This window comes from Phoenix dactylifera, chromosome 14 (genome assembly GCF_009389715.1).
Source record: "Phoenix dactylifera cultivar Barhee BC4 chromosome 14, palm_55x_up_171113_PBpolish2nd_filt_p, whole genome shotgun sequence".
NCBI lineage: Eukaryota > Viridiplantae > Streptophyta > Magnoliopsida > Arecales > Arecaceae > Phoenix > Phoenix dactylifera.
In genome coordinates, this window is record NC_052405.1 from 2,657,269 (window position 1) to 2,683,358 (window position 26,090).

At 42.3% G+C, this 26,090-nt stretch overlaps 3 protein-coding genes and 1 long non-coding RNA gene across 5 annotated transcripts; 1 reads left to right on the top strand and 3 right to left on the bottom strand.

Moving 5' to 3' along the window:
- Nucleotides 1-1,010: 1,010 nt before the first annotated feature.
- Nucleotides 1,011-2,252, bottom strand: LOC120112999. Its single transcript, XR_005514677.1, has 2 exons — nucleotides 1,481-2,252; nucleotides 1,011-1,359 (listed from the first exon to the last, which is right to left on the bottom strand). It is a non-coding gene; the product is annotated as an uncharacterized LOC120112999 (long non-coding RNA).
- Nucleotides 2,253-8,781: 6,529 nt separating this feature from the next.
- On the top strand, nucleotides 8,782-9,556 carry LOC120112998. Its single transcript, XM_039133313.1, has one exon. The coding sequence runs from the start codon at nucleotides 8,790-8,792 to the stop codon at nucleotides 9,411-9,413; it is 624 nt and encodes a 207-aa protein (XP_038989241.1). The 5' UTR covers nucleotides 8,782-8,789; the 3' UTR covers nucleotides 9,414-9,556.
- A 2,040-nt stretch (nucleotides 9,557-11,596) lies between these two features.
- On the bottom strand, nucleotides 11,597-26,041 carry LOC103705716 (heme-binding-like protein At3g10130, chloroplastic). 2 transcript variants are annotated; one of them, XM_008789543.4, is made up of 8 exons: nucleotides 25,476-25,995; nucleotides 25,277-25,363; nucleotides 25,133-25,203; nucleotides 24,694-24,795; nucleotides 24,492-24,596; nucleotides 24,224-24,359; nucleotides 23,488-23,597; nucleotides 23,028-23,363 (listed from the first exon to the last, which is right to left on the bottom strand). In XM_008789543.4, exons 1-8 carry the CDS (start codon nucleotides 25,690-25,692, stop codon nucleotides 23,289-23,291), a joined length of 903 nt encoding a protein of 300 aa, XP_008787765.1. In that variant the 5' UTR covers nucleotides 25,693-25,995; the 3' UTR covers nucleotides 23,028-23,288. The 2 variants fall into 2 exon arrangements, with proteins under 2 accessions (XP_038989240.1, XP_008787765.1); XM_039133312.1 differs by lacking the exons at nucleotides 23,028-23,363; nucleotides 23,488-23,597; nucleotides 24,224-24,359 and adding an exon at nucleotides 11,597-11,761 and having other exon boundaries at nucleotides 25,476-26,041.
- On the bottom strand, nucleotides 14,047-18,086 carry LOC103707918 (disease resistance protein RPM1-like). The gene is made up of 2 exons (XM_008792636.4): nucleotides 17,611-18,086; nucleotides 14,047-16,598 (listed from the first exon to the last, which is right to left on the bottom strand). Exons 1-2 carry the CDS (start codon nucleotides 17,891-17,893, stop codon nucleotides 14,215-14,217), a joined length of 2,667 nt encoding a protein of 888 aa, XP_008790858.3. The 5' UTR covers nucleotides 17,894-18,086; the 3' UTR covers nucleotides 14,047-14,214.
- Nucleotides 26,042-26,090: the final 49 nt, after the last annotated feature.

A 26,090-nucleotide genomic window follows, 5' to 3' on the forward strand; every position in this document is an offset into this window, starting at 1 on the left:
TAACGATATTGCTCAACAATTTACCTTGTTTTTGATGGTATTTGCTTTACCTTCCATCTTGAGGATCATTTTGACCGTATTGTAAAAGTTGTAGCTATGCTCGTGCACTAGGCGGTGGTGACAACGACAGATTGATTGATATCGTGGGTCGAGTTGCGATTCGACTGACTTCATCTAGATCTTATCTGATTTAAGGTCAGTAGCATGGCAATTGGCTAAAGATCAAGAGACAAAAAGGATGAGAGATATTTCTAGCTAATTTTAGATTGCTGCTCATCTGTATCCATTGGCAAACTTATGTTTGATGCACCTTGTAGTATTTTTTAATCCTATAGTGCTTGACGCATTCGTTTAGCGCGCTGTGGTTGCTCGGTTGGCCGGGGAAAAAAAAAATCCAAGAACACAAACTTTAGAGGGCCAAAAGCGCACTAATAAGAGACAAATTAACAACTAATTATTAAGATACTTGGTGGAAAATCAGGTCTGAAACAGTTCTAACCAATGGGAGGGTCCCATGTGGCCTGTGGTAGATGGTGTTCTGACATTAGGTTAAGAGCAACTTAATAGAAATATTTAGCCATCATCACTGTATTGCTAGATATATGTGGCACATGTATTGCAATAACAAATTAAATCGAATATAAGCGGCAAAACAAATCAATATATGGCAAGTGTAATATGAGTACAATTTCTCTAATAAAGAGCTCCTGTGCTTTCAGTTTTTTGCAAGTTTCTGAGTGCAAAAGCCATGCAACACAGACATTTCCTCCAATTGAAACCAAAAAATGAAACGCCCTGCAAACATTCTTGATTAAAAACACAAAATGAATAGACAAGTTCGACTATCTGACTTGTTAATGGCAACTGCAATTTAGTGTCTGAAAGTCTGCACCAAGTTTCAAACAAATATGTACACTTGCATGGTTTAACAAATTAAATATGTGAAAACCATGGAAAGCACAACTTAGAAACAGAGAAAATAGGATAGAACAAATGCCAAAGCTAGCCACTGTGGAAATATGGATGAGGTATGGACTATAATAACATGGGAAAATGTCAATAATAAACTTTTCTCCACAATTAATTGTTGTTATACAATATGCTCTGAATAATTTGAACCACAGCCATGTACAGAAAGATATAACCGTATATTTAATTGTATACAATCAGATGATAGCTGTACGCAGTTGCTTCTTGCTATAGATTTAGGCACACCTGGTGCATCCTGACATCCCTCCAAATCTGACATCCGAAGGACTGTATATTTGCATATGTCGTAGAGCTCTATTTGGTCTTACCTTCAACTTCCAGTGCTATTTCATTGCGACGTGTAAAAGGGAGTGTAAATGGAGGGTTAAACTGCAGAAGTACAGAGCAGGTGAAATCCACAATCAGAACTCCCCATGAATTCATTCACTCCTACAAGAACATGTTAATTAAATTTTACCTGGATATTTGAAAAAAAAAAGGAAGTTTTTACCTGTGCAACTTCTACCAATGCATCCTCTTTCACTTGGAATTGAGTATCGCTTCTTAGAGCTTCTCGCAATTTGGTTTCTCGATGCTTAACATCTTCATCGTTAACAAAGCCTGATTCAAATGGTACACACAGCAGTCAATTTTCCAATGGTGGATCTCTCTTTTTTTTTTTTTTTTGAGAGAGAGAGAGAGTACCAACTGTTACAGTAATCAAAATCATGAAATATGAGATAAGTAGTTACACAGCCAACAAACCTATAAAACTTTGAAATAAAATGTAGAACATTAAACATTGACAATGGAAATTAGTATCTTTCTCTTTCTTTTTTAGTGAGAGAGAGAGAGAGAGGTGGGAAATTAATTTCTTATGCATGTAAATGAAGTGAATGATTTGCTGCTTATTTTCTTAAATTATTTTGCTCATCAAATAGAATGGACCAGCTAATTATATTAATGCAGTCATCTTGACCGATTAAACTAATTACCTTGTTTATGACACAATACAATCATCGGAGAACTGCTACAGGCTACAGCAAATTACAACTCATTTTCTAAAAAAATAAAATATAAAGAAATAAAGAAAACCGTTGATGCTAATAAAATTTTGTGATATATATCATAAACAGTTGATAGAGATTTAATATTGCCACTGGACCATTGTAATGCTGCATGTATGTATTCTCAGAAAAACTGCTGCGCAAATATAAGTGTGCTTTATAATCTAGAAGGCAAGTATAAAGTACAGTCTTGCGTAGAACAGTTGATTATAATAACAAAATTTTAAACATAATATTTGTGAAGATCCGACTGAAGTCGGCAAGGAGTGCCGACTTCAGTTGGTTCATCGTGGTCATCCCCACGACGACCACGCCGGCCGAACGGCCCGCGAATCTCCCGCAAACCCCCTCTCTTCCTCTCTCTCTTCGTGAAAAGGGTTGAGAAACCCTCAGAGGAGCCCCATCCCTCCCCACCCCTCTAAAAATTTAAGCTTTTTCCTCTTCCGCCGGAGCCACTGTCGTCGCCGGAGCCGCCATCGCCGCCGGAGAACCCACTCGTCGAAGACCGGAGGTGAGCAAGACAACATAGATCTATTTTTTTATGAATTTAAAGGAGAGAAACGATGGAAAATCAGTGGGTTTTACTTCCCCTGTTTTGGGGAATTTTCTTTGTGAGATTCGGCCGGCCGACGGCGGCCGGCCAGGGTCAATCCGGCCGAGATGAGTTCGGCCGGAGGTGGCGAACGGGGGTCGGGCTTCCCAGCCCCGACCTCCCTCTCTTTCTTCCTTTTCTTCTTCTCCTTCTTCTCTTCTTCTTCCCGTCTGGCGCCGCCTGTGAAGGTGGGGTAGCCGGCGGCGGCTGGCCGAGCGCCGCCGCCGAGGGCCACGGTCGGCCGCCGAGGGCCGACCGAAACCACCAGCCACCCCCCCCCCCCCCCTCCCTTCTTCCTTTCCTCTTCTTCTTCTTCTTCTTCTCTTCCTTCTTCTTCTTCTCTTTCTTCTTCTTCTTCTTCTTTATTCGGCCTGGGTTTTTTCTTGCTTTGAGATCCGTGCCTCACTTGTGAACCAGACCTTGAACCGGGTTTAAACTGTGAACCGGTTCCACCTACTCCGTGAATTGGGTTTGATCTGGGTTTGAGTGAATGGGTTTTGATTAGGGTCTGAATCTGAGTCAGGAATTTGGGTTAGCCTGATGTGAGGATAATCTGGTTCATTAAGATTTGATCTGATCTGGTCTGATCAGATCTGGTTTGGGCTAGGGAACTGTTTTTGGGCTGAGTTGGGCCTGATTGGATCTGTGGGCTGGTTTGGGTTGGGCCCGAAATCTGATCTGAACCTGTTATCTGGTTTGGTTCAATTGGGCCTAATCTGTGTTGGGCCACAATTGACTTGGGTTTAAAGGGTTCTGATTTTAGGGTCTATGTTTGATCTTAGGGGCCCATTCTTGGATCTATGAACTTAGGAGTTTAAGAAATTGGAAATAGTTTAAAATTATGTTTCTTAGTTAATTAAATAATTAATATTATGTTTTAAACAGGGGTTCGTGATATCTGTGACAGGGATTCTTAAGCGAACCCAGGTAGGTGACCGTTGCTTTAAAGTAGAATTCTAACATGTATCTTGCATATGTTGATTTATTGATTCATTATTAGCAATATGTGTTAGAATTAAAATTAAATATTTAATTTCATAAATTGTTATGCGCTTTACTGCGGGGAGTATGATTATGATTTTGATATAGAAAGTTGATTTATTGATTTTCAAAATCCGCGTGACTATAGTCTAGACCCCGCCAATGGGATGATACGTTGGCCCTGTCGACTTGTACTGAGGAACTAGTTCCGACACCGCGACCACCGGTGATAGAATAGTGGCGGCACAGGGGTGCGTTTTGCTCTTCGGAGCGGCTCGGTGGAGCGTGAGTTTGGCACCAGGGGGTGCGGCACAGTGGTGCGTTGGCTCAGTGGAGCGGCTCTTCGGAGAGTTGTATTGGCACTTCGGTGTAACCATGCCACTGGGTGATGTGGCCGTAGTCATGCGGTTGAATTATTTTGAGTCTCGGATTGGGTTTACAGATTATTGTGTGGATTTTTGGATTTATGTGTTTAGCTGCTTTTATATGCATTATGACATGTTATATGACGACTTTATTGCATGATGTCGCCTACTGAGCTGTTAGCTCACTCCTACTATTTACATTTTTGCAGGTGATGATATATGATTATGGGGATTACGGGACGGAGTGATCATGATGTAGTTAACTAGTGGATATAGACTTTCTCTTTTGACTTATGTATATATGGACATTTGATCTGAAAACTGGAATTTATTTTTAATTAGTTATTAATAGTTGATCTGATTTATCTGCCTTGCGTGCCTGCGGGGTCCGCCCTGTAGGTGCGCGGCGTCTGCTCGCGCCACGGGCCCCGGGTTCGGGGCGTGACAGATTTATTGGTATCAGAGCATAGGTTAAAGATCACTAGGGACATTAAAACAAAATCATAATAAATATAATAATAAATAATAATAATTAAAAAAAAACTTAGGAATATAGGGACACATGTGAAGAAATGAGAGTGGGGTAGAAAATCTTATGGGTCGGTAAATCTAACACTAATGATGTGTATTCGGAAAAAAAAAAAAAAGAAAGGGAATATAGGGACACATGTGAAGAAATGATAGTGGAGTAGAAAATTTTACAGTGGATGGATCTAACCCTGATGTTGTGTTATTTGTGTATGTATCAGCATGCCACCCCGCCGTGCACGTGTGGCACCTCGCCGCCTGATCGAGACTATCGGGAGTGATCCAGCCACTTCTCATCCGACTGAGAGAGTCCAGGAGGATGAGGCTGATCAGACAGTACTGGATGGACCAGATCATGGCCAGGAGAGCAGGATGGGAGGTCCGACCCAGGTGATGGAGCTGATCAGAGAGGTTGTTGGGTTAGTCCGACAGCAGAGGGGACCACAGCAGCTATTTCCCTCTGCTAGTTCTTCAGATCAGGGGAGGAGTATAGCAGAGTTCAGGAAGTTAGCTCCTCCGGCCTTCAAGGGAACTACCGATCCCCAAGAGGCCGAATGGTGGATAGATGAGATGGAGAAGGCCTTCAGGGCCATGGGTTGTACTGAGGAGGAGAAGATCAGATTTGCCACCTATATGCTTCAGGACCGGGCTCATCATTGGTGGGAGTCTGTAGAGAGGACCATGATGCAGGATGCAGGATCTGTGACCTGGCCGGGATTCCGCATGGCCTTCTACTCCAAGTATTTCCCTTCCAGTCGTATCAGGGAGCTGGAGAGGGAGTTTCTGAGCCTCTCTCAGGGGAGTATGACTGTGGAGGACTATGAGGCTGAGTTTGATCGGTTGTCCCGTTTTGCACCATCTCTTGTCCAAGACCCTAAATCTAGGATGAGTAGATTTGAGGAAGGACTGGGGCCTCGCCTGCGTCAGGGTTTAGCTGCTGTTCACTCGACTGATTATGATGACCTAGTTGACAGAGCTAAAAATATGGAGATCATCTGGAAGGAGACACAGGATGCTCAGAAAGGGAAGTCGAAGGGGACCAGGGACTTTGATTCTGACGGTGAGCGGCATCTGCGCCGACTTATGCAGTTCCGTCCAGGAGCAGGGCAGCGAGTTCCATATGGGAGGACTGCACCGGATCGCAGGGGGATATCAGGAGTGTGCTTCAGGTGTGGCCAGACTGGACATAGAGCTGTTGAGTGTCGTCAGACACGACCTGGTATTGGAGCATGTTTCAGGTGTGGTCAGCAGGGCCACCGGATAGCTGAGTGCCCTCAGACTCAGACTTTTTCTGGAGTTTGTTTCGGGTGTGGTCAGCCGGGTCACAGGATTTCCAGTTGTCCTCGTACTAGATCCGCGCAGAGGCCACCGACTTCTATAGCTCCTCGACGACAGACTTCCTTCACTCCAGTACAGGCTACCCAGTCAACTGTCCCCAGGCAGCAAAGGGGAGGAGGATCTCGTACCCAGGGACGAGTTTATGCACTGACCCAGCAGGATGCTCAGGCATCCAACACTGTAGTGACAGGTACACTGTTAGTATCTTCCACTTATGCTTATGTGTTATTTGATTCTGGTGCTACGCATTCTTTTATCTCATCTTCATATGTGCATAAGTGCGATTTACACTACTCTTCCTTAGAGAGGAAATTATGTATTAGTACTCCAGCTGGGGTTACGATGACAGTTAGTCAGATCTGCATTTCCTGTCCAGTACTAGTTGAGGATAGAGATTTGAGAGCTAATTTGATTGTTATGAATTTACGTGACTTTGATGTAATCCTGGGTATGGATTGGTTGGCTGCATACCACGCTACCATAGACTGTTTTCTGAAGAGGGTGACTTTCCGGATCCCGGGTACTGATGAGTTCAGTTTTATGGGTGATGACTGGGGTGTCTCTTCTCAGATAGTGTCTGCTATGCAGGGCATAAGATCTCTTAGAAAGGAGTTTTCCATCTTTATGGCCGCAATTGCAGATTCTGAGCAGTCTGAACAGAGAATTGAGGATATACCAGTAGTCAGTGAGTACCCTGATGTCTTTCCTGATGATCTGCCTGGCTTACCTCCTGATAGAGATGTCGAGTTTGCTATTGATATAATCCCTGGTACTGCACCTTTGTCTAAAGCTCCTTATAGAATGGCCCCTGCTGAACTAAAGGAGCTGAAGGACCAATTACAGGAGCTATTGGATCTAGGTTTCATTCGACCTAGTGTCTCTCCTTGGGGTGCTCCAGTATTATTTGTCAGAAAGAAAGATGGTAGCATGAGACTGTGTATTGATTACCGGGAAATTAATAAAGTGACTATTAAGAATAGGTACCCTCTACCCCGGATTGATGATTTATTTGACCAGCTTCAGGGTGCTCAGGTATTTTCCAAGATTGATCTTCGATCTGGATATCATCAGCTGAGGATAAAAGAGTCTGACATAGCCAAGACTGCCTTCCGTACCAGGTATGGACATTATGAGTTCCTTGTGATGCCTTTTGGTTTGACTAATGCACCAGCAGCGTTTATGGACCTGATGAACAGAGTATTTAAGCCTTTTCTGGATAAATTTGTCATAATATTTATTGATGATATTCTGATATATTCAAGGAGTCAGGCAGAGCATGAGCATCACTTGAAGATTGTTTTGGAGACTCTGAGGCAGAATCAGTTGTATGGTAAATTAAAGAAATGTGAATTTTGGTTGGACAGGGTGATGTTTTTGGGGCATGTTATCTCTAAGGATGGAATTATGGTTGACCCAAAGAAGATTGAAGCTGTGGTTGACTGGAGCAGACCGAGTAATGTGTCTGAGATTCGCAGCTTCCTTGGACTAGCCGGTTATTACAGAAGGTTTGTTGAGGGCTTCTCTAGTATTGCTGGACCCCTGACTCGACTCACTCGCAAAGGAGTAAAGTTTGAATGGTCGGATCAGTGTGAGAAAAGTTTCAAGGAATTGAAACACCGTCTAGTATCAGCACCTATTCTGACCCTACCAGTTACCGGTACTGATTTTACCATTTACAGTGATGCTTCCAAGAAGAGTTTGGGTTGTGTGTTAATGCAAAATGGGAAGGTTATTGCTTATGCCTCCCGACAGCTTAAGCCCTATGAAGAGAATTATCCCACTCATGATCTTGAGCTTGCAGCTGTTGTTTTTGCCTTAAAGATCTGGAGACATTATCTGTATAGAGAGACATGCCAGGTATTCACTGATCATAAAAGTTTGAAGTATCTTTTCACTCAGAAGGAGCTGAACATGAGATAGAGAAGGTGGCTGGAATTACTGAAGGATTATGATTTATCTATACATTATCACCCTGGGAAGGCAAATGTGGTAGCAGATGCTCTAAGTAGAAAATCTTCAGGAAATGTTGCAGCCTTGATTACTACTCAGAGAAATATCCTGGAGGATCTGAGAAGGGCAGAAATAGAGGTATATCTGCAGGATGCTACCTTGAAGTTGGCAAACTTGCGAGTCCAGCCTACGCTCATTGACAGAATTAAGGCAGCGCAAGTGGATGACTCTCGGCTCCAGAAGATCAAGAAAGATGTTGAGTCTGGATCTCAGCCTGATTTTCATATACATGAGGATGGCTCATTGAGGTTCATTGGCAGAGTTTGTGTTCCAGATGATCCTAGTCTGAAGAAGGAAATTATGGAGGAGGCTCACAGTGCGGGATATACAGTGCATCCTGGTAGTACAAAAATGTATAGGGATCTGAAAGTTGTGTTCTGGTGGAACAATATGAAGAGAGAGATTGCCCAATTTGTATCTCAATGCTTAACTTGTCAGCAAGTTAAGATTGAGCATCAGAGACCAGCTGGTATGCTTCAGCCCCTGCCGATCCCAGAGTGGAAGTGGGAGCATATTACTATGGATTTTGTGTCAGGGTTACCTCGTACCCTTAGAGGTAATGATTCAGTCTGGGTGATTGTAGACAGATTGACCAAATCAGCACATTTCCTAGCATTTAAGACTGGGATGACACTAGAGAGATTTGCAGAGTTGTACATTGAGCAGATCGTGCGGCTGCATGGAGTTCCAGTATCTATAGTGTCTGACAGAGACTCCCGATTTGTGGCTCATTTCTGGGGCAGTTTGCACAAAGCTTTGGGGACCACTCTTAGCTTCAGTACAGCTTTTCATCCACAGACAGATGGGCAGTCCGAGAGGACCATTCAGATTCTGGAGGATATGCTGAGAGCCTGTTCTATTGACATGAGGGGTTCTTGGGATCATCATTTGCCGTTGGTAGAGTTTGCTTATAACAATAGCTACTAGGCAAGTATTCAGATGGCTCCTTATGAGGCGTTGTATGGTAGGAAGTGTAGATCACCTATCTGTTGGGATGATGTGGGGGAGAGGGAAATTCTGGGTCCAGAGATTATTCAGCAGACAGTGGAGAAGGTTCAGCTGATCAGAGAACGACTTCGGGCAGCTCAGAGCAGACAGAAGAGTTATGCTGATATCAGGAGGCGGGATCTGGAATTCCAAATCGGAGATCATGTTTTTCTCAGAGTGTCCCCTTCTAAAGGGGTAATGCGATTTGGAGTTCGGGGTAAGCTCAGCCCGAGATATGTGGGACCATTCGAGATTCTCGAGAGAGTTGGAGCTGTTGCTTATAAGCTGGCACTTCCACCTGCTTTATCGGGGGTCCATTCTGTTTTCCATGTCTCTATGTTGAGAAGGTATATTGCTGATCCAAGTCATATGATTGAAGTAGCACCTTTACAGCTCCGTGCAGATCTTTCTTATGTTGAGCAGCCTATCCGTATAGTGGATAGGAAGGACCAAGTTTTGAGGAGGCGCACGATTCCTTATATAAAAGTGCAGTGGAGCAATCATAGTGAGAGAGAAGCTACCTGGGAGCTGGAAGAGGAGATGAGAGAGAAGTTTCCTGCCTTGTTCTCGGATTGAGGTATGTTTTAATTTCGAGGACGAAATTTCTTTTTAGTTAGTTAGAGTGTGAAGATCCGACTGAAGTCGGCAAGGAGTGCCGACTTCAGTTGGTTCATCGTGGTCATCCCCACGACGACCACGCCGGCCGAACGGCCCGCGAATCTCCCGCAAACCCCCTCTCTTCCTCTCTCTCTTCGTGAAAAGGGTTGAGAAACCCTCAGAGGAGCCCCATCCCTCCCCACCCCTCTAAAAATTTAAGCTTTTTCCTCTTCCGCCGGAGCCACTGTCGTCGCCGGAGCCGCCATCGCCGCCGGAGAACCCACTCGTCGAAGACCGGAGGTGAGCAAGACAACATAGATCTATTTTTTTATGAATTTAAAGGAGAGAAATGATGGGAAATCGGTGGGTTTTACTTCCCCTGTTTTGGGGAATTTTCTTTGTGAGATTCGGCCGGCCGACGGCGGCCGGCCGGGGTCAATCCGGCCGAGATGAGTTCGGCCGGAGGTGGCGAACGGGGGTCGGGCTTCCTAGCCCCGACCTCCCTCTCTTTCTTCCTTTTCTTCTTCTCCTTCTTCTCTTCTTCTTCCCGTCTGGCACCGCCTGTGAAGGTGGGGTAGCCGGCGGCGGCTGGCCGAGCGCCGCCGCCGAGGGCCACGGTCGGCCGCCGAGGGCCGACCGAAACCACCAGCCACCCCCCCCCCTCCCTTCTTCCTTTCCTCTTCTTCTTCTTCTTCTTCTCTTCCTTCTTCTTCTTCTTCTTCTTTATTCGGCCTGGGTTTTTCCTTGCTTTGAGATCCGTGCCTCACTTGTGAACCAGACCTTGAACCAGGTTTAAACTGTGAACCGGTTCCACCTACTCCGTGAATTGGGTTTGATCTGGGTTTGAGTGAATGGGTTTTGATTAGGGTCTGAATCTGAGTCAGGAATTTGGGTTAGCCTGATGTGAGGATAATCTGGTTCATTAAGATTTGATCTGATCTGGTCTGATCAGATCTGGTTTGGGCTAGGGAACTGTTCTTGGGCTGAGTTGGGCCTGATTGGATCTGTGGGCTGGTTTGGGTTGGGCCCGAAATCTGATCTGAACCTGTTATCTGGTTTGGTTCAATTGGGCCTAATCTGTGTTGGGCCACAATTGACTTGGGTTTAAAGGGTTCTGATTTTAGGGTCTATGTTTGATCTTAGGGGCCCATTCTTGGATCTATGAACTTAGGAGTTTAAGGAATTGGAAATAGTTTAAAATTATGTTTCTTAGTTAATTAAATAATTAATGTTTATGTTTTAAACAGGGGTTTGTGATATCTGTGACAGGGATTCTTAAGCGAACCCAGGTAGGTGACCGTTGCTTTAAAGTAGAATTCTAACATGTATCTTGCATATGTTGATTTATTGATTCATTATTAGCAATATGTGTTAGAATTAAAATTAAATATTTAATTTCATAAATTGTTATGCGCTTTACTGTGGGGAGTATGATTATGATTTTGATATAGAAAGTTGATTTATTGATTTTCAAAATCCGCGTGACTATAGTCTAGACTCCGCCAATGGGATGATACGTTGGCCCTGTCGACTTGTACTGAGGAACTAGTTCCGACACCGCGACCACCGGTGATAGAATAGTGGCGGCACAGGGGTGCGTTTTGCTCTTCGGAGCGGCTCGGTGGAGCGTGAGTTTGGCACCAGGGGGTGCGGCACAGTGGTGCGTTGGCTCAGTGGAGCGGCTCTTCGGAGAGTTGTATTGGCACTTCGGTGTAACCATGCCACTGGGTGATGTGGCCGTAGTCATGCGGTTGAGTTATTTTGAGTCTCGGATTGGGTTTACAGATTATTGTGTGGATTTTTGGATTTATGTGTTTAGCTGCTTTTATATGCATTATGACATGTTATATGACGACTTTATTGCATGATGTCGCCTACTGAGCTGTTAGCTCACTCCTACTATTTACATTTTTGCAGGTGATGATATATGATTATGGGGATTACGGGACAGAGTGATCATGATGTAGTTAGCTGGTGGATATAGACTTTCTCTTTTGACTTATGTATATATGGACATTTGATCTGAAAACTGGAATTTATTTTTAATTAGTTATTAATAGTTGATCTGATTTATCTGCCTTGCGTGCCTGCGGGGTCCGCCCTGTAGGTGCGCGGCGTCTGCTCGCGCCACGGGCCCCGGGTTCGGGGCGTGACAATATTCTAAATCATTGAATTTCATAGAAGTAGCAACCTGAAAAGGCCATGACTGCCACAATTTTCCGAGGCACCTCCTTGATGGTAACAGATGGATCTTTTGGCAATGGCAAGTTGGCACCATACTTCGAAGGCATCACAAATGACATCTGCCACTTACCCTGATCACCTGACTGACCATCATTAACCCCGTTCAAAGTATGTCTAATTTGAGAAGGTAGTAATATACATAGGCTGAAAGCTGTGTGAATAATAAGAATGAAAGAGATCACAGAGCTGAAGTATTATTTAGAATGGAAACTTGCCTGCTTAGTTATCACAGGTGTTGTCATATCCATTTTCTCTCCACCAGATTGAACCTTTCGAATGAATACTGGAGTTGTCATTTCCATTTGTTCACTTGCAGTATTCTGCAATAGTACAAAGGATAGGATCAAGACTTGTGTAAGTGACAGGAACTCCCACAATTTTCTCCCTTCCAAGAGAAGCACAAACATGCTCATGTACCTTACCAAATAGGTACGAAGCCAGGACATTAAAAGCTTAAGAGGAGCCATTGAAATCAAACCCAGTTTTCCCAGGCATTGTGGCCTCGGCAATAAAATAAGGCTGTTTGACAATTCCACATCTTGATTATGAATACAGATATCAAGAAAAGAGCCTGATAATCGAAACTGACAAATCCCGAGCAAGAACTTAGCAAGACCATGTTGTGCTAATTAATCACTACCAAGATATTCATAAAATAGACCTAAACTTAAACCAGATATTTGATATTACAAACTTCATATTTGTGATGATGATAAAGAGTTATTGAACAAAATATCTTGAGGGTTAACTAAATTGCTAGTTCAATAAGGATAACTCCTCTCAGACTTCAGATTTTGTGCACCAGGCTTTCAATCAGAGGGATACTGCACTTGAAATAAAACATAAGAGAATATCTTCCACTAAACTGAACTAATAAAAATTTCACAAAACTTTATGTTTTCTTACCCTACAAAATCAGCACAAATGTTGCACTTCAAATACAATTTCCAAAAAATGGAGTAGTAATCACAATGCAAATATCAGTTTTATTTTAATTCTTCAGATGAATTAGACCTCGCCGGCCAACCAATTTAGACGGAAGAGGCCTGGGAGGCTAGGGCCAGGACGAGGGAGATGTGAGTCTCATGCGTTGCGTCTCTCCACCGCCGACGCCGTCGTCGCTGACGGATTCCGAGGGCTTCCGGGTTGGAAAATGGAGGATCGTCTGATGGAGAGAAGCCGAGTGTTCGAGCAAAGGTCACAAAGCAGCTCCATTTTTTACCCTCTAATTTAATTTTGATCGTGTTTTGTTTTCCATATCGAGGGCGTCTTCCATTATTTGTGGTCCATATTTCTTAAATCATGTGCCCTCTCAAACCGAAAAAATAAAAAAATAAAAAATAAAAACACTCAATTATCAAGAAAGTTCCGATTCAATTGGACTCGGCTTGCTAGCCAATAAAAACATGAGCTGCTAGCCAAATAGATACCTAGCCAATTATTTTCATTAGTACCTCGAGTTTTTATTTTTTTTGAGGTTGAGGTTTGCTTTGGTGCTTCCTAAATTTTTTGTAGGAATTTCTGCTGAATGAATGATCCTAATTCCTCTTGTGGCACTCATGGAATGCCTAAGGGTAAAGGGAAAAATACCATTATTTGAGAAAAATTCTAAAATTATGGATATGATAATATTTGTAACTTTCGAGGATTATAGTTGAACATTAGACAATTTAATTTTTCTAAATAGATTGGCCCTTCATCTTCCTCATCGATCCACTCCACCTCCAATTAGATAAAGGCTACCTATCCTCCAATGTCCAGGGAAAGCACTTCATATTTTGGGGTAGTTATAAGTTGGTATCAAAATCTCTCTCTCTCTCTCTCTCTCTCTCTCTCTCTCTCTCTCTCTCTCTCTCTCTCTTATATATATATCTCAAATCTCCCCCCAAATCTATTGAGATCTAGATTAGATAATGGAGTTTTCATATTGAAGATCCGAGCCACTGAATATAATTTACTATCTCTAAATTGTTTGCATATAAAAAATCATATGATTCGAAAACCATTAGCTTATGCATTAAGTGATCATATATATATATATATATATATATATATATATATATATATAGATTATATATATATTATTTCATATATTAAAATTATACAAGTTTTTAACCATTCGATGAAGACATTAGGGATCTCCAATTATATTATTTTTTTGTATATAAATGGTTTATAGATAGTATATCATATTCAATGGTTTGGATTATTGATGTGGAATTCCACGATCCAATCTAAACTATATATATACTATATATATACATACACACACACATATATATATATAAGGCACGTATGTATATATATGTGTATGTATGTACGTAGATATATGTATGTATGAGAGATGACTAACCATAGTACCTGCTAGTTGTATCATATGCACTGCATCAATTATATTGAGTTGGGCGGGAACCGATTACATGGGGGCTGAATTAGGATGTTTAGGATGGATTGGTTTACAGCCAAGAAAAGAGAAATTATTTCACCCAGAAAAGGACACCCAGAGGGCGTCAACAACTTGTATATTTGAGGAAAACTAATCAGTGGGATTGATACGAAATCGAGGATGGTTGTAATCTTCAGAATCTCCAGAGCGACGACGGTAGGCAATTTCCTTGACCCCAGGAATGTGTTCGCGTCCATAAACTAGTTCGCTGGAAGACAAATCGCCCTGGAACCATTTGCCAAATCTCAAAGCAAGTCTCCGGAGATTAGGCACTGCTCCTTGTTCGAATGTCAATGATTTCATGGATACAGGCCCTCCAAGAACAAGGATTCTAAGACTTGGGAATCCTTCCCCGCCAAAACACAAGTCCCGTCCAGCATGGGAATTGGATGTCAGTTCGAGATGGACCAAATTGGGTAGATTTTGAAGGGCTTTTATGTCATCATCCTGCAATTCAGTGCCACCTAGTGTAATCTTAGCCACATCTTTCAGGGAGGCAACCCAACTAGGCAACTTTTTCAGAGGCCCAGATAGTACCAGCTTTTGAAGTAGCTGTGGAGGGGATAGAGAGTTCAGGCGAACAAACAGGTCTGGCTGGTCCATCACGTGTATTTTCAAAGAGCGGAGGCAGCTGTTCAACTTTGCAAGAGATGCAGACAAACGCAACATGTTCTCGGGTGCGACTTGAATCAGGCTTAAGTGTCTGAGTTGAGTCAGCTCCCCTAGCTCCTCTATCATCTGGCCTCGGTCTTCTCCACAGAACACGTCTCCCAGTTCTTGCAGGGCTTTCAGATTCGCCATTCCTCCGTTGGGGAAATAGAGAGCCGATCCCCGAAGATGACGTAGTCTTTGGAGCCTGGGGACCGTCGTGAGTTCCGCTCCAGGTCTGATGTTGAGTGTTTCTAGCTCGCGAAGATTCTCCCAAGACTTGGGGACCGTACAAGGAGGCCACAAATAAATATTCACGTACCTCAAGCGAACTAATTTACCTATCCACTCAAGTTGTTGATCTTCCAACGACGTTTCTTCCAGATCCAAAATCCTCAAAAGCCTCAATCGAGGAAGATCAGATGGTACTTTGACAAATCCAAACATGGTTATTGATCGGACATGAGATAATTTTGTGCCTTCGAGATGGCTCTCTGCATGGGCAGAAAGACGCCTAATCTTTTGTTCCGACGTCATTGATGCTGTGCCGCGCTCGCCGAGCAGAGAAACTAAATTTTGCTCTCTTGACTTGGAAACTATGACTTCGAGCATCACATCATGGACTCGACAACTCTTCACCTTCCCATCGCAGCTGACCTTGGATGGTTGAATCATACTCCTATTGATTAACTCATCAAAATATCGCTCCGCAACCTCCTCGCCTCTTGCAAACCCTTCGGCCACCCATAGTTCCACCACATTCCTACGCCTGATCTCGTAGTCCTCTGGATATTTACTTAGATACAAGAAGCAAGACCTGAGGTCGTAAGGCAAGTCGTTGTAGCTGAGGTTCAGTATTTGCTTCAATCCCTGGAGGTCAGAATCGTTTTCCAGCACGAATGGAAGGCGATCGGTCACTCTCTGCCATTCCTCCCTCGTCTTGTTGAGCTTGCTTGCTAGCAGACCAGCTATAGTAACGATGGCTAGTGGTAGCCCCCCACATCTCTCGAGAATAGCATCAGACAATTCCTTGAGGTCTAGAGGACACCATACCTTGCAGTTCTTGAACACTCTGTTGCTGAACAAATTCCAGGACTGTTCTTGTAAGAGAGGTTTGTGTTTGTAGACACGACCAGTACCGTGGAAGGTAGAGCGACAAGTGTTTGCAACTGTTTCGATCCGAGTAGTTACCACGATCCTGCTACCATTTTCGCTATCAGGTAATGCATGCCTGATGCTTTCCCATACATTCGTGTCCGATATATCATCAAAAACGATCAGATACCTCTTGTCCTTAGGGTGGTCTTCGAGCTTTCCAACCAGCTCCTCAGGCTCGAGAGAGTCCGTTTGCTGTCGAGGAATATTTTGGAGCTCATGAATCATGTCTCTCAGAAGATCCACGATTTGAAATTTGGAGACGGTGATCCAAGCACAGCATTGGAAATGTTGGCCGCTGAGCTTCAGACTCTCGTAGACCTTCCTAACGAGAGTGGTCTTGCCCAACCCAGCCATGCCGACCACCGCAGTCACACTGAGATGAGGCTCATTCTCTGTGGTCAACCACTGAATTAGCGTTTCTTTGGGCTCGTCTATACCGACCAGCTCCGCTTCCTCAACAAAGAGAGCGGCCAATCGAGGATCCAGTGGAGCAGGGATGGTGGCGACATTGGAGCTTGGATCGACTCCTTGGGTGGTCTCGCTGATATTATAGGTCCACCTCATCTGGGTGGCATCCTTAACTCCAGATTTGATAACCTGGATCTGATTAGCTATCCGATTGCGTTCTTTCAAAGTGCGCAGGAAGCGCATACAACGTTGCCGGCCACCTGCAAAAGTTCGGGCGTAAACCCACTCAGAAGTTTCAAACATGATCCATATATATTCAACTTGATCAAAAATTAAAATTTCAAAAAAGATTCAAGTTTGGTTTTTCTTGATGGAATTCAATTTGGGCTAGGATCCATAACATGTCAGTCTACCATGCATCTATCTACTCTAAATGTACCTAAGGTCTTTAATCCATAAAGAAGAAACAGAAATTCCATATTAATTTCGTTTGATGGAGGTTTTGGAACTTCTGAAAATTTCATCTTTCTGCTGGATGTCCTCTTTTCGGCAGCACCTCTGAGGCAGCCAACCATTTGTTCGTAAGGTGCCCGTTTTCAAAAAGCATCCGGTTCTCCATCAAAACGCAACTGATGCTGAAAGGTTGGCCGACAAGTCTGCACGATCTTTGGACAAAATAGAGGACCAAAGAACCTTAACCGATGTGTGGAAGGGCAGGGGATCAACTTTTAGCATCACGGATATTTCTAAAAGGTCTAGCTCAATTCATGCAACTCTTTTAAGGGCATTAAGAGGATTCTGCACTTGGTTGTGCCTTTGCGACAGAAAAGCAGAGGAGCATGAGAAGCTTTGGAGGAGTGTTGTTTCTTTGGCACCTACCATGTAACAAGCCTCAATTATTCCGTCTCTCTTGTAAATTCTCTTTTACTATTTTGTAAATATTTTCTGTTTGGAATGAATACTGGGGGAAGCTCCTGCAACCACCATTTTTATCAAAAAAAAAAAAGGGGAGAAACTTCTGGAAATTTTGAGATGGACTCTATGGTAAGTTCCAAGAGTTTGGGATCCTAAAGAAGTGTTATACTGCACAGGCCACCCAGAGAGAGGAGACCCACATGGGGATTTCCAAAAGATCTGGATCTCTTGGGAGAAGAGCAGCTGTGGGTTTGAACTTTGCATAGGTAGGGCTCTCCCACAGAAAAGCCAGCTATGTTAGATTTTGAATGGAATAAGAAATTGAAGTTCAGTAATCAGGATCATTTAGAGTTATACCTGCAAGGCCGCGCGCAGTCGGCTGGCTGAGATGAAACATGAACTCATCGATGCAATCTTCTGCATCGTAGGCCAATTCCTGCACTTGTTTCGTCCAGGCCCTTGCACGCGGGTCAGCGTCCTGACTCTCCTCAGCACGCCTTAGGTAAGCCTTCATCATATTCAGCTCATCTTCGATGGACTTTATGCCATCCCGAACCCCTAGCAGCGGTCCCAGCTTATTGATGGCGGCGGTTGACAGCTTCCCCGCAACGGGGCCCACCACGTCCCCTGCCAGTGCCATACCTCTCTCTCTGTGTGTGCGCGCGCGTGCGTGCGTGTGTGATGCACGCACAAGGAGCTTGGAGGAGGTTGTTTTTCCGAGGGAAGGGGAGGCTGAGCCACCCAATTTATTGAATTGGAAGGAGGTTGTTACGGTGCTGCTTGTGGATGTTGCTTTACAAGGGGATGCAGGTGCTTTGATTTGCCTCCAAGTTAAAGGTAAAGAGAGAGGAAGGCCGAATCAGTTCTTTCCTTGGGTTGGCTTGCTCTGCTTTAAGTTAAAGGTAAACAGAGAGGAAGGCTGAATCCATTCTTCCCTCAACTTGGCCTGCTCGAATCTATTCTTCCCTCAGCTTGGCCAACCCTTCCAGAAGCCAGAGAAATACCTTCCTTGAGCAAAAAGCCAAAGGACTACCTTATTCCCGGTAGTTCATATGAAATTTGGATCAAATCCATCAGACAAAACATTGGACAGCCAAGACATATCTGAAAGAGCGGAAGTTCTTGACCGAGGTGCAGTGGAAGCTAGGATGCGCATATGAAATGTACGTATGATCTACAGCAGCAATTCAGCAACAATTCTCTTTTCTGGTTGTGCAGATTATTATTATCATGCCCCGAACCCAGCATCCAGGTTCGGCATGCGACACGGCCGCACACACTTTAGGGCAGAGCCCTAGAGAATATATAAGATCTAAAAAAAAATATAATACAACCTCAATATTCCTAATCAACAATAAACTTAATTCATACCAAACAACAAAGTTGGTTCAATTGCAAAATTTGATCATTCAACCAGTATCAGTGATGCTCTATCTAATCATCTCCTCCACTTATGATCTCAACTATAGCTATATACTATGCAACCTATAGCTCTAAAAAAAAGAAAGATGAAGGGATTATGAGCTTTATAACCACGTAAGAATCCTCACGCATCCACACCAGCACAATAATAATATAAATTTGAAAATTATAAGAAATCGTTGCACATATTATGAAATCACAAACCGACTATCGTTAATGCTCGAATAATCAGTATAATAATGTATATCAAATATTAATAGAAATCCAGCCACTTAAGAGCGATATCTCATATAATATTTCATAAATGTTCATTAGTGTTTTCAATATTTTTCATTCCATTCCTTTTTTTTTAATTTGATCCAGTTGAATTATTTTTTCGTCTTTGGGCTAAATTTCGGTCACGTTTCCAACCGATGACACGATAACTAATAGTATTACATTTCCAGCCTGGGATGGGGCAACCAGTAGTTTCACATTTCTGGCCAGTGACGGGGCAACCAATAGTACATTTTCGGCCTGTGATGGGGCAACTAGTAGTTTTACATTTCTGTCCTATGATAGGGCAACCAATACGATCATATTTTCAGCCCGCGACGGAGCAACCGGTAGTTTCATATTTTTAGCCCGCGACGGAGCAACCAATAGTATCACATTTGCAACATGTGGCGAGGCAACCAATAATAATGAGATAAGCCCAAAAATCTTGTTTATTCAATCAAGTTCGCATCCACACATCAATTCTTTTTTATTTCCAACTTTAGACTAACCACAATCATATTTTCCATCCATGACAGGACAATCAATAAAACATAATTAGTCTAAAGCACCACATCCATTAGTTCGATAAGTATAAGTTATGCTCATATATGCACCCATCATACTATCAATCACAAGCATACATGATCAAAATATGATTTAATACCAAAACCATCATGCTTCTTACTTATCTAGATCATTAGCATATCATACATATATAGGTACAAAAATATCTATATTATGTAGGTCGGTGTACAAAAATTCTTGCCTCTTTGTTGACAACCCAGACAGACTACCGTGATCTACGAACCAGGGTGCAAAGAACCCTGCTTAATGTCCTCTTGCAGAAAAGATTGTTCTCTTATAGAACTAAATCAACATAAAAAATTTTTCGAGGTATTCGACAACATAGAACCCTCTACTAAAACACTACATGGTCCACCATCACATAGCAACCTAGGATTATCCAGTAACCCTTCTCAACCAATGATATCTCCAGATGAAGCTAGAAAGAGATATTACCATCATGAAGAAAGAGAGACTAGAGTATAAGATCTTGTTAGGCTTCTTTCTGTCCGGATGACTGTAGCCCCATACAAGATCAGGATTGACTGTAAAAATAGATTTATATAGGAAGATATACGAGGCTAGCTAGATGATAACACCTACTTGTTCGAATCGATCAATACAACGTAACTCAATCCATCTGATAAAAATATATATATCCAATCAAAAAAATGGATTAGGGGTTATCAATTATTTGTCCAAATGGTAGCTGATAACAATCGAGTGCAGGACAGATAGGGTCGACTAGGTAGCAGCATCCAACAATCCGAGTTCATCCGCTTTAGCCAATCGAACTAGTTAAATTATGAAACAAGAATTAGACCACGATACAGATAACACAATAGAGATTCATGATGATGAAGTCTAATGGTACTTGGTGATGGTCGGAATAAAGCTAGCGCAATGGGTGGCCTCAACGACACTGGTTAGGACCCTCTACTAGGATTGATCTGAGTCCACAATGAAAACATTCCGGACCCTCCTGCTGGGTCCATAGAATCATGCGAAAAGAGAGAAACACAAGAAAGAGAAATCAAGAGAGAGAGGAGAGAGAAAGAAGAGAAAGAGGGTTCTTTTTTTCTTTATCAAAATAGGGGAGTCCATCTCTCCCTTCCTCTTCTCAGATCAAAGGGGTCAGGTCAAGGTAGCCCAACCACTGGCAACGACGGCCTCGGGTGGCTCTTTGGCCGCGGCACCACTGGTGACGATGGTCAGCCGGCATAAGAAAGAAGAGATAAAGAACCCGAAAAAAGATGGAGGATGATCCATGGCAACTCAGTCTAGATCTTGGCTGGCCCACTAACTACCTACCATCCAATCTCAAGGGTCCTAGACGGCGACAAAACTCGGCCAGACCGAATGGCTGACGGTGATGAAAAGGTAAAAAAGGAGCCGGAACAGAGCACCCTGTTTTTGGATGAAATTTTGGTGATTTGCTGGCTTAACTCAACATGGCAATAGTGTTAAAACCTAAAAAAAGAAAGAGAAGAAGGCAAAGAGCTCTCACCTTGGTCCGGCGAGGTTGCGGCGGCCCTTTCTGGTGACGAATCAAGGAGGAGGCTTGGAGAAGAAGAGCTTGAATCACGGTAATTCTCGGCGATTTGGGTAGAGAAAATCATCCTTCAGTTCGATTCGAACTCGGATTGCCCTTGGAAAGTTTTCTTTTCTGTCGGAATCGAGGAGAAAGAAAACTCCCAACCAGGATCTTGTTCCCCGTTTCTCCCACATGCTAAGCACGGGTTGACTTCGAGCCTGGCCTATTTGGGCTGGCCCACAAGTTGGGCTAGACAGGATCGGGCTGGGCTTGGCCACTCCAGGCCGGCCCACGAGCTAAAAAAAAACTAGGTTATTACAATTATTTATCCGTATCTCCGGTTAAATCAATTTTATTTACAGCTCTATGATCCTCGCACATAGCGGCCTCAACAAATTTACCAGAATGGCTATGGATCTACGACTACAAGGCCGGGAAATTGAGGAGGCCAGTGTGCAGCAAACCTCTTCCTTAAGCCAGCTCGAAAGCAACCTGCAATCTACTAGTGCATGCGAGTAATCAGTTACGGGCTCCATCCAGTTTCCCTGAGCTTCGGGCTTCAGATAAAGTCAGTTTTACAGCAAGGAGCCTACGACTTCTCAGTTCTCGGATACCATATTTTTAGCTAGAGTAACCTCCAAGTTCTTCCCTAATCCTAGTGCTTCTAAGCTTTAGCTACCGTACTCTCCCAGTCGAATACTGACATGCTTAATTCCAAAGCTAGTTTTCCTCGCCCATACGTATGGTGTCCGCTGTAGAAATTAGAATTACTGAGTGGAGAAGAGGTGGAGAAGGGATCGGTTCCCCAAACTATCACCTCAGAACCAAGTTCCTTCTTATACTATCACTTCACAACCAAACTGGATTCTTTTCTTAACTTGCAAGAGAAATATGGTTAGGCATATATGAAACAAGTAGGTAACAACTATATTACCCAATAATTTACCTTGTTTTTGATGGTATTTGGTTTACCTTCTATCTTCGGTACCATTTTGACCGTACTGTAAAAGTTGTAGCTATCCTCATGCACTAGGTGGTGGTGACAAGGACAGATTGATATCGTGGGTCGAGTTGTGATTCGACTGACTTGGGCTAGATCTTATCTGATTTAAGGTCCGTAGCATGGAAACAGGTGCGTTCCCCTTCAAATAAAGAATGGTAAAAAAAATTATCTGGGAAGCATAGCAAAAGATCAAGAGACAAAAGGATGAGAATATTTCTATGTTCATCTGCATCCATTGGCAAACTTATGTTTGATGCGCCTTGTAGTATTTTTTTAATCCTGTAGTGCTTGACGCATTCAAGAACACAAACTTTAGAGGGCCAAAAGCGCACTAATAAGAGACAAATTAACAACTAATTATTAATATACTTGGTGGAAAATCGGGTCTGAAACAGTTCTAACCAATGGGAAGGTCCCATGTGGCTCGTGGTAGATGGTGTTCTGACGTTAGTTTCAGAGCAACTTAATAGAAATATTTAGCTTTCATCACTGTATTGCTAGATATATGCGGCACATGTATTGCAATAACAAAATAAATCAAATATAAGCGGCAAAGCAAATCAATACATGGCAAGTGCAATATGAGTACAATTTCTCTAATAAAGAACTCCTGTGTTTTCAGTGTTTTGAAAGTTTCTGAGTGCAAAAGCCATGCAACAGAGACATATCCTCCAATTGAAACCAAAAAATGAAATGCCCTGCAAACATTCTTGATTAAAAACACAAAATGAATAGAGAAGTTCCACAATTTGACTTGTTAATGGCATGACATTGGCTGCATATAAGCTATAAAGAAGCAGATGAGAATTGATTTTGCAATTGTAGAGTGCCAACTGCAATTTAGTGTCTGGAAGTCTGCACCATGTTTCAAACAAATATGTACACTTGCATGGTTTAACAAATTAAATATGCGAAAACCATGGAAAGCACAACCTAGAAACAGAGAAAATAGGATAGAACAAATGCCAAAGCTAGCCATTGTGGAAATATGGATGAAGGTATGGACTATAATAACATTGGAAAGGTGTCAATAATAAACTTTTCTCCACAATTAATTGTTGTTATACAATATGCTTTGAATAATTTGAACCACAGCCATTACAGAAAGATATAAAAGCATATTTAATTGTATACAATCAGATGATAACTGTACGCAGTTGCTTCTTGCTATAGATTTAGGCACACCTGGTGCGTCCAGACATCACTCCAAATCCGCCATCTGAAGAACTGTATATTTGCATATGTCGTAGAGCTCTATTTGGTCTTACCTTCAACTTCCAGTGTTATTTCATTGCGACGTGTAAAAGGGAGTGTAAACGGGGGGTTAAACTGCAGAAGAACAGAGCAGGTGAAATCCACACTCAGAACTCCCACATGAATTCATTCACTCCTACAAAAACATGTTAATTAAAGTTTAAGTGTATATTTCAAAAAAAAAAAAGGAAGTTTCTACCTGTGCAACTTCTACTAATGCATCCTCTTTCACTTGGAATTGAGTATCGCTTCTTAGAGCTTCACGCAATTTGGATTCTCGATGCTTAACATCTTCATCTGTAACAAAGCCTGATTCAAATGGTACACACAGCAGTCAATTTTCCAATGGTTAATTTCTTTCTTTTTTTTTTGAGAGAGAGAGAGAGAGAGAAAATGCCAACTGTTACAGTAATCAAAATCATGGAATATGAGATAAGTAGTTACACAGCCAACAAACCTATAAAACTTAAAAATAAAATGTAGAGCATTAAACATTGACAATAGAAATTAGTATCTTTCTCTTTCTTTTTTAGTATGAGAGAGAGAGAGGAGGGAAATTAATTTCTTATGCATGTAAATGAAGTGGATGATTTGCTGCTTATTTTCTTAAATTATTTTTCCCATCAAATAGAACTGCTACAGCAAATTACAACTCATTTCCTCAAAAAATAAAAATATAAAGAAATAAAGAAAATTGCTGATGCTAATAAAATTTTGTAGTATATATCATAAACAGTTGAATAGAGATTTAATATTGCCACTAGACCATTGTAATGCTGCATATATGTATTCTCAGAAAAACTGCTGCGCAAATTTAAGTGTGCTTTATAATCTAGAAGGCAAGTATAAAGTACAGTCTCACCTAGAACAGTTGATTAAAATAACAAATTTTAAACATAATATTCTAAATCATTGAATTTCGTAGAAGTAGCAACCTGAAAAGGCCATGACTGCCACAATTTTCCGAGGCACCTCCTTGATGGTAACAGATGGATCTTTTGGCAATGGCAAGTTGGCACCATACTTGGAAGGCATCACAAATGACATCTGCCACTTACCTTGATCACCTGACTGACCAGCATTAAGCCAGTTCAAAGTATGTCTTATTTGAGAAGGTAATAATAAACATAGGCTGAAAGCTGTGTGAATAATAAGAATGCAAGAGATCACAGAGCTGAAGTATTATTTAGAACGGAAACTTGCCTGCTTAGTTATCACAGGTGTTGTCATATCCATTTTCTCGCCACCAGATTGAACCTTTCGAGTGAATACTGGAGTTGTCATTTCCATTTGTTCACTTGCAGTATTCTGCAATAGTAAAAAGGATAGGATCAAGACTTGTGTAAGTGACAGGAACTCCCATAATTTTTTCCCTTCCAAGAGAAGCACAAATATGCTCATGTACCTTACCAAATAGGTACGAAGCCAGGACGTTAAAAGCTTGAGAGGAGCCATTGAAATCAAACCCAGTTTTCCCAGGCATTGTAGCCTCGGCAATAAAATAAGGCTGTTTGACAATTCCACTTCTTGATTATGAATACAGAAATCAAGAAAAGAGCCTGATAATCGAAACTGACAACTCTTGAGCAAGAACATAGCAAGACCAAGTTGTGCTAATTAATCACTATCAAGATATTCATAAAATAGACCATGAGTTAAACCAGATATTTGCTATTGCAAACTTCATCTTTGTGATGATGATAAAGAGTTATCAAATAAAATATCTTGAGGGTTAACTAAATTGCGAATTCAACAAGGATAACTTCTCTCAGACTTCAGATTTTGTGCACCAGGCTTTCAATCAGAGAGGTACTACACTTGAAATAAAACATAAGAGAATATACCTCCACTTCTCTGATATCGTATTGCTCTGTCCGTTTCAAAATCCTAAATTTGACCGTTTCAAGATCCGGAACTGTGGAAAAAAAAGATTCAAACAAGCTAAAAAAAATGAATCGAGAACTGGATGCAAACCCACAAAAGAAAACCTGACATCAAGGCCTCTTCCAGATTCCGAGCTTCATATCTCCGCGGGAAGGCGTACTTCGCGGTTTCCTTCGCCAAATCCTCCAAGACTGCCGCAAAAACCGAGGCCGATTCGATCAGAGAAGAACAAAAGATTCGGACTTTTGCCCCTAATTTATCCAAACTTCCGACGGAATTCTGGCGGAATACTCCGATCCATACCTCGCTGAGAGACGGAAGAGGCCTGGGAGGCTAGGGCCAGGACGAGGGAGATGCGAGTCTCAAAAGCCGACCGGCTCCTCGGCGGAGATGCGTTGCGTCTCTCCGCCGCCGACGCCATCGTCGCTGACGGGTTCCGAGGGCTTCCGGGTTGGAAAATGGAGGGGCGTCTGATGGAGAGAAGCCGAGTGTTCGAGCAAAGGTCGCAAAGAAGCGCCATTTTTTTATCTATTCTTCTTCTTCTTCTTCGTTCTATTCCTCTAATTTAACTAATTTAATTTTGATCATGTTTTGTTTTGTTTTGTTTTGTTTTCAATATCGACGGCGTCTTTCATTATTTGTGGTCCATATTTCTTAAATCATGTGTCCGTATTTTTTTGAGGTTGAGGTTTGCTTTGGTGCTTTCTAAAATTTTTGTAGGAATTTCTGCCAAATGAATGTTCCTAATTTCTGCCTAATTTTCTAAAATAATGAATATGATAATATTTGCAACTTTTGAGGATTATAGTTAAATATTAGATGATTTCATTTTTCTAAATAAACAGGTTTCATCTTCGTCCGCTCCACCTCCGCTGCCCATTCTGTTGGTGGAAAGCACTCTCATGATGTGTCTATTCT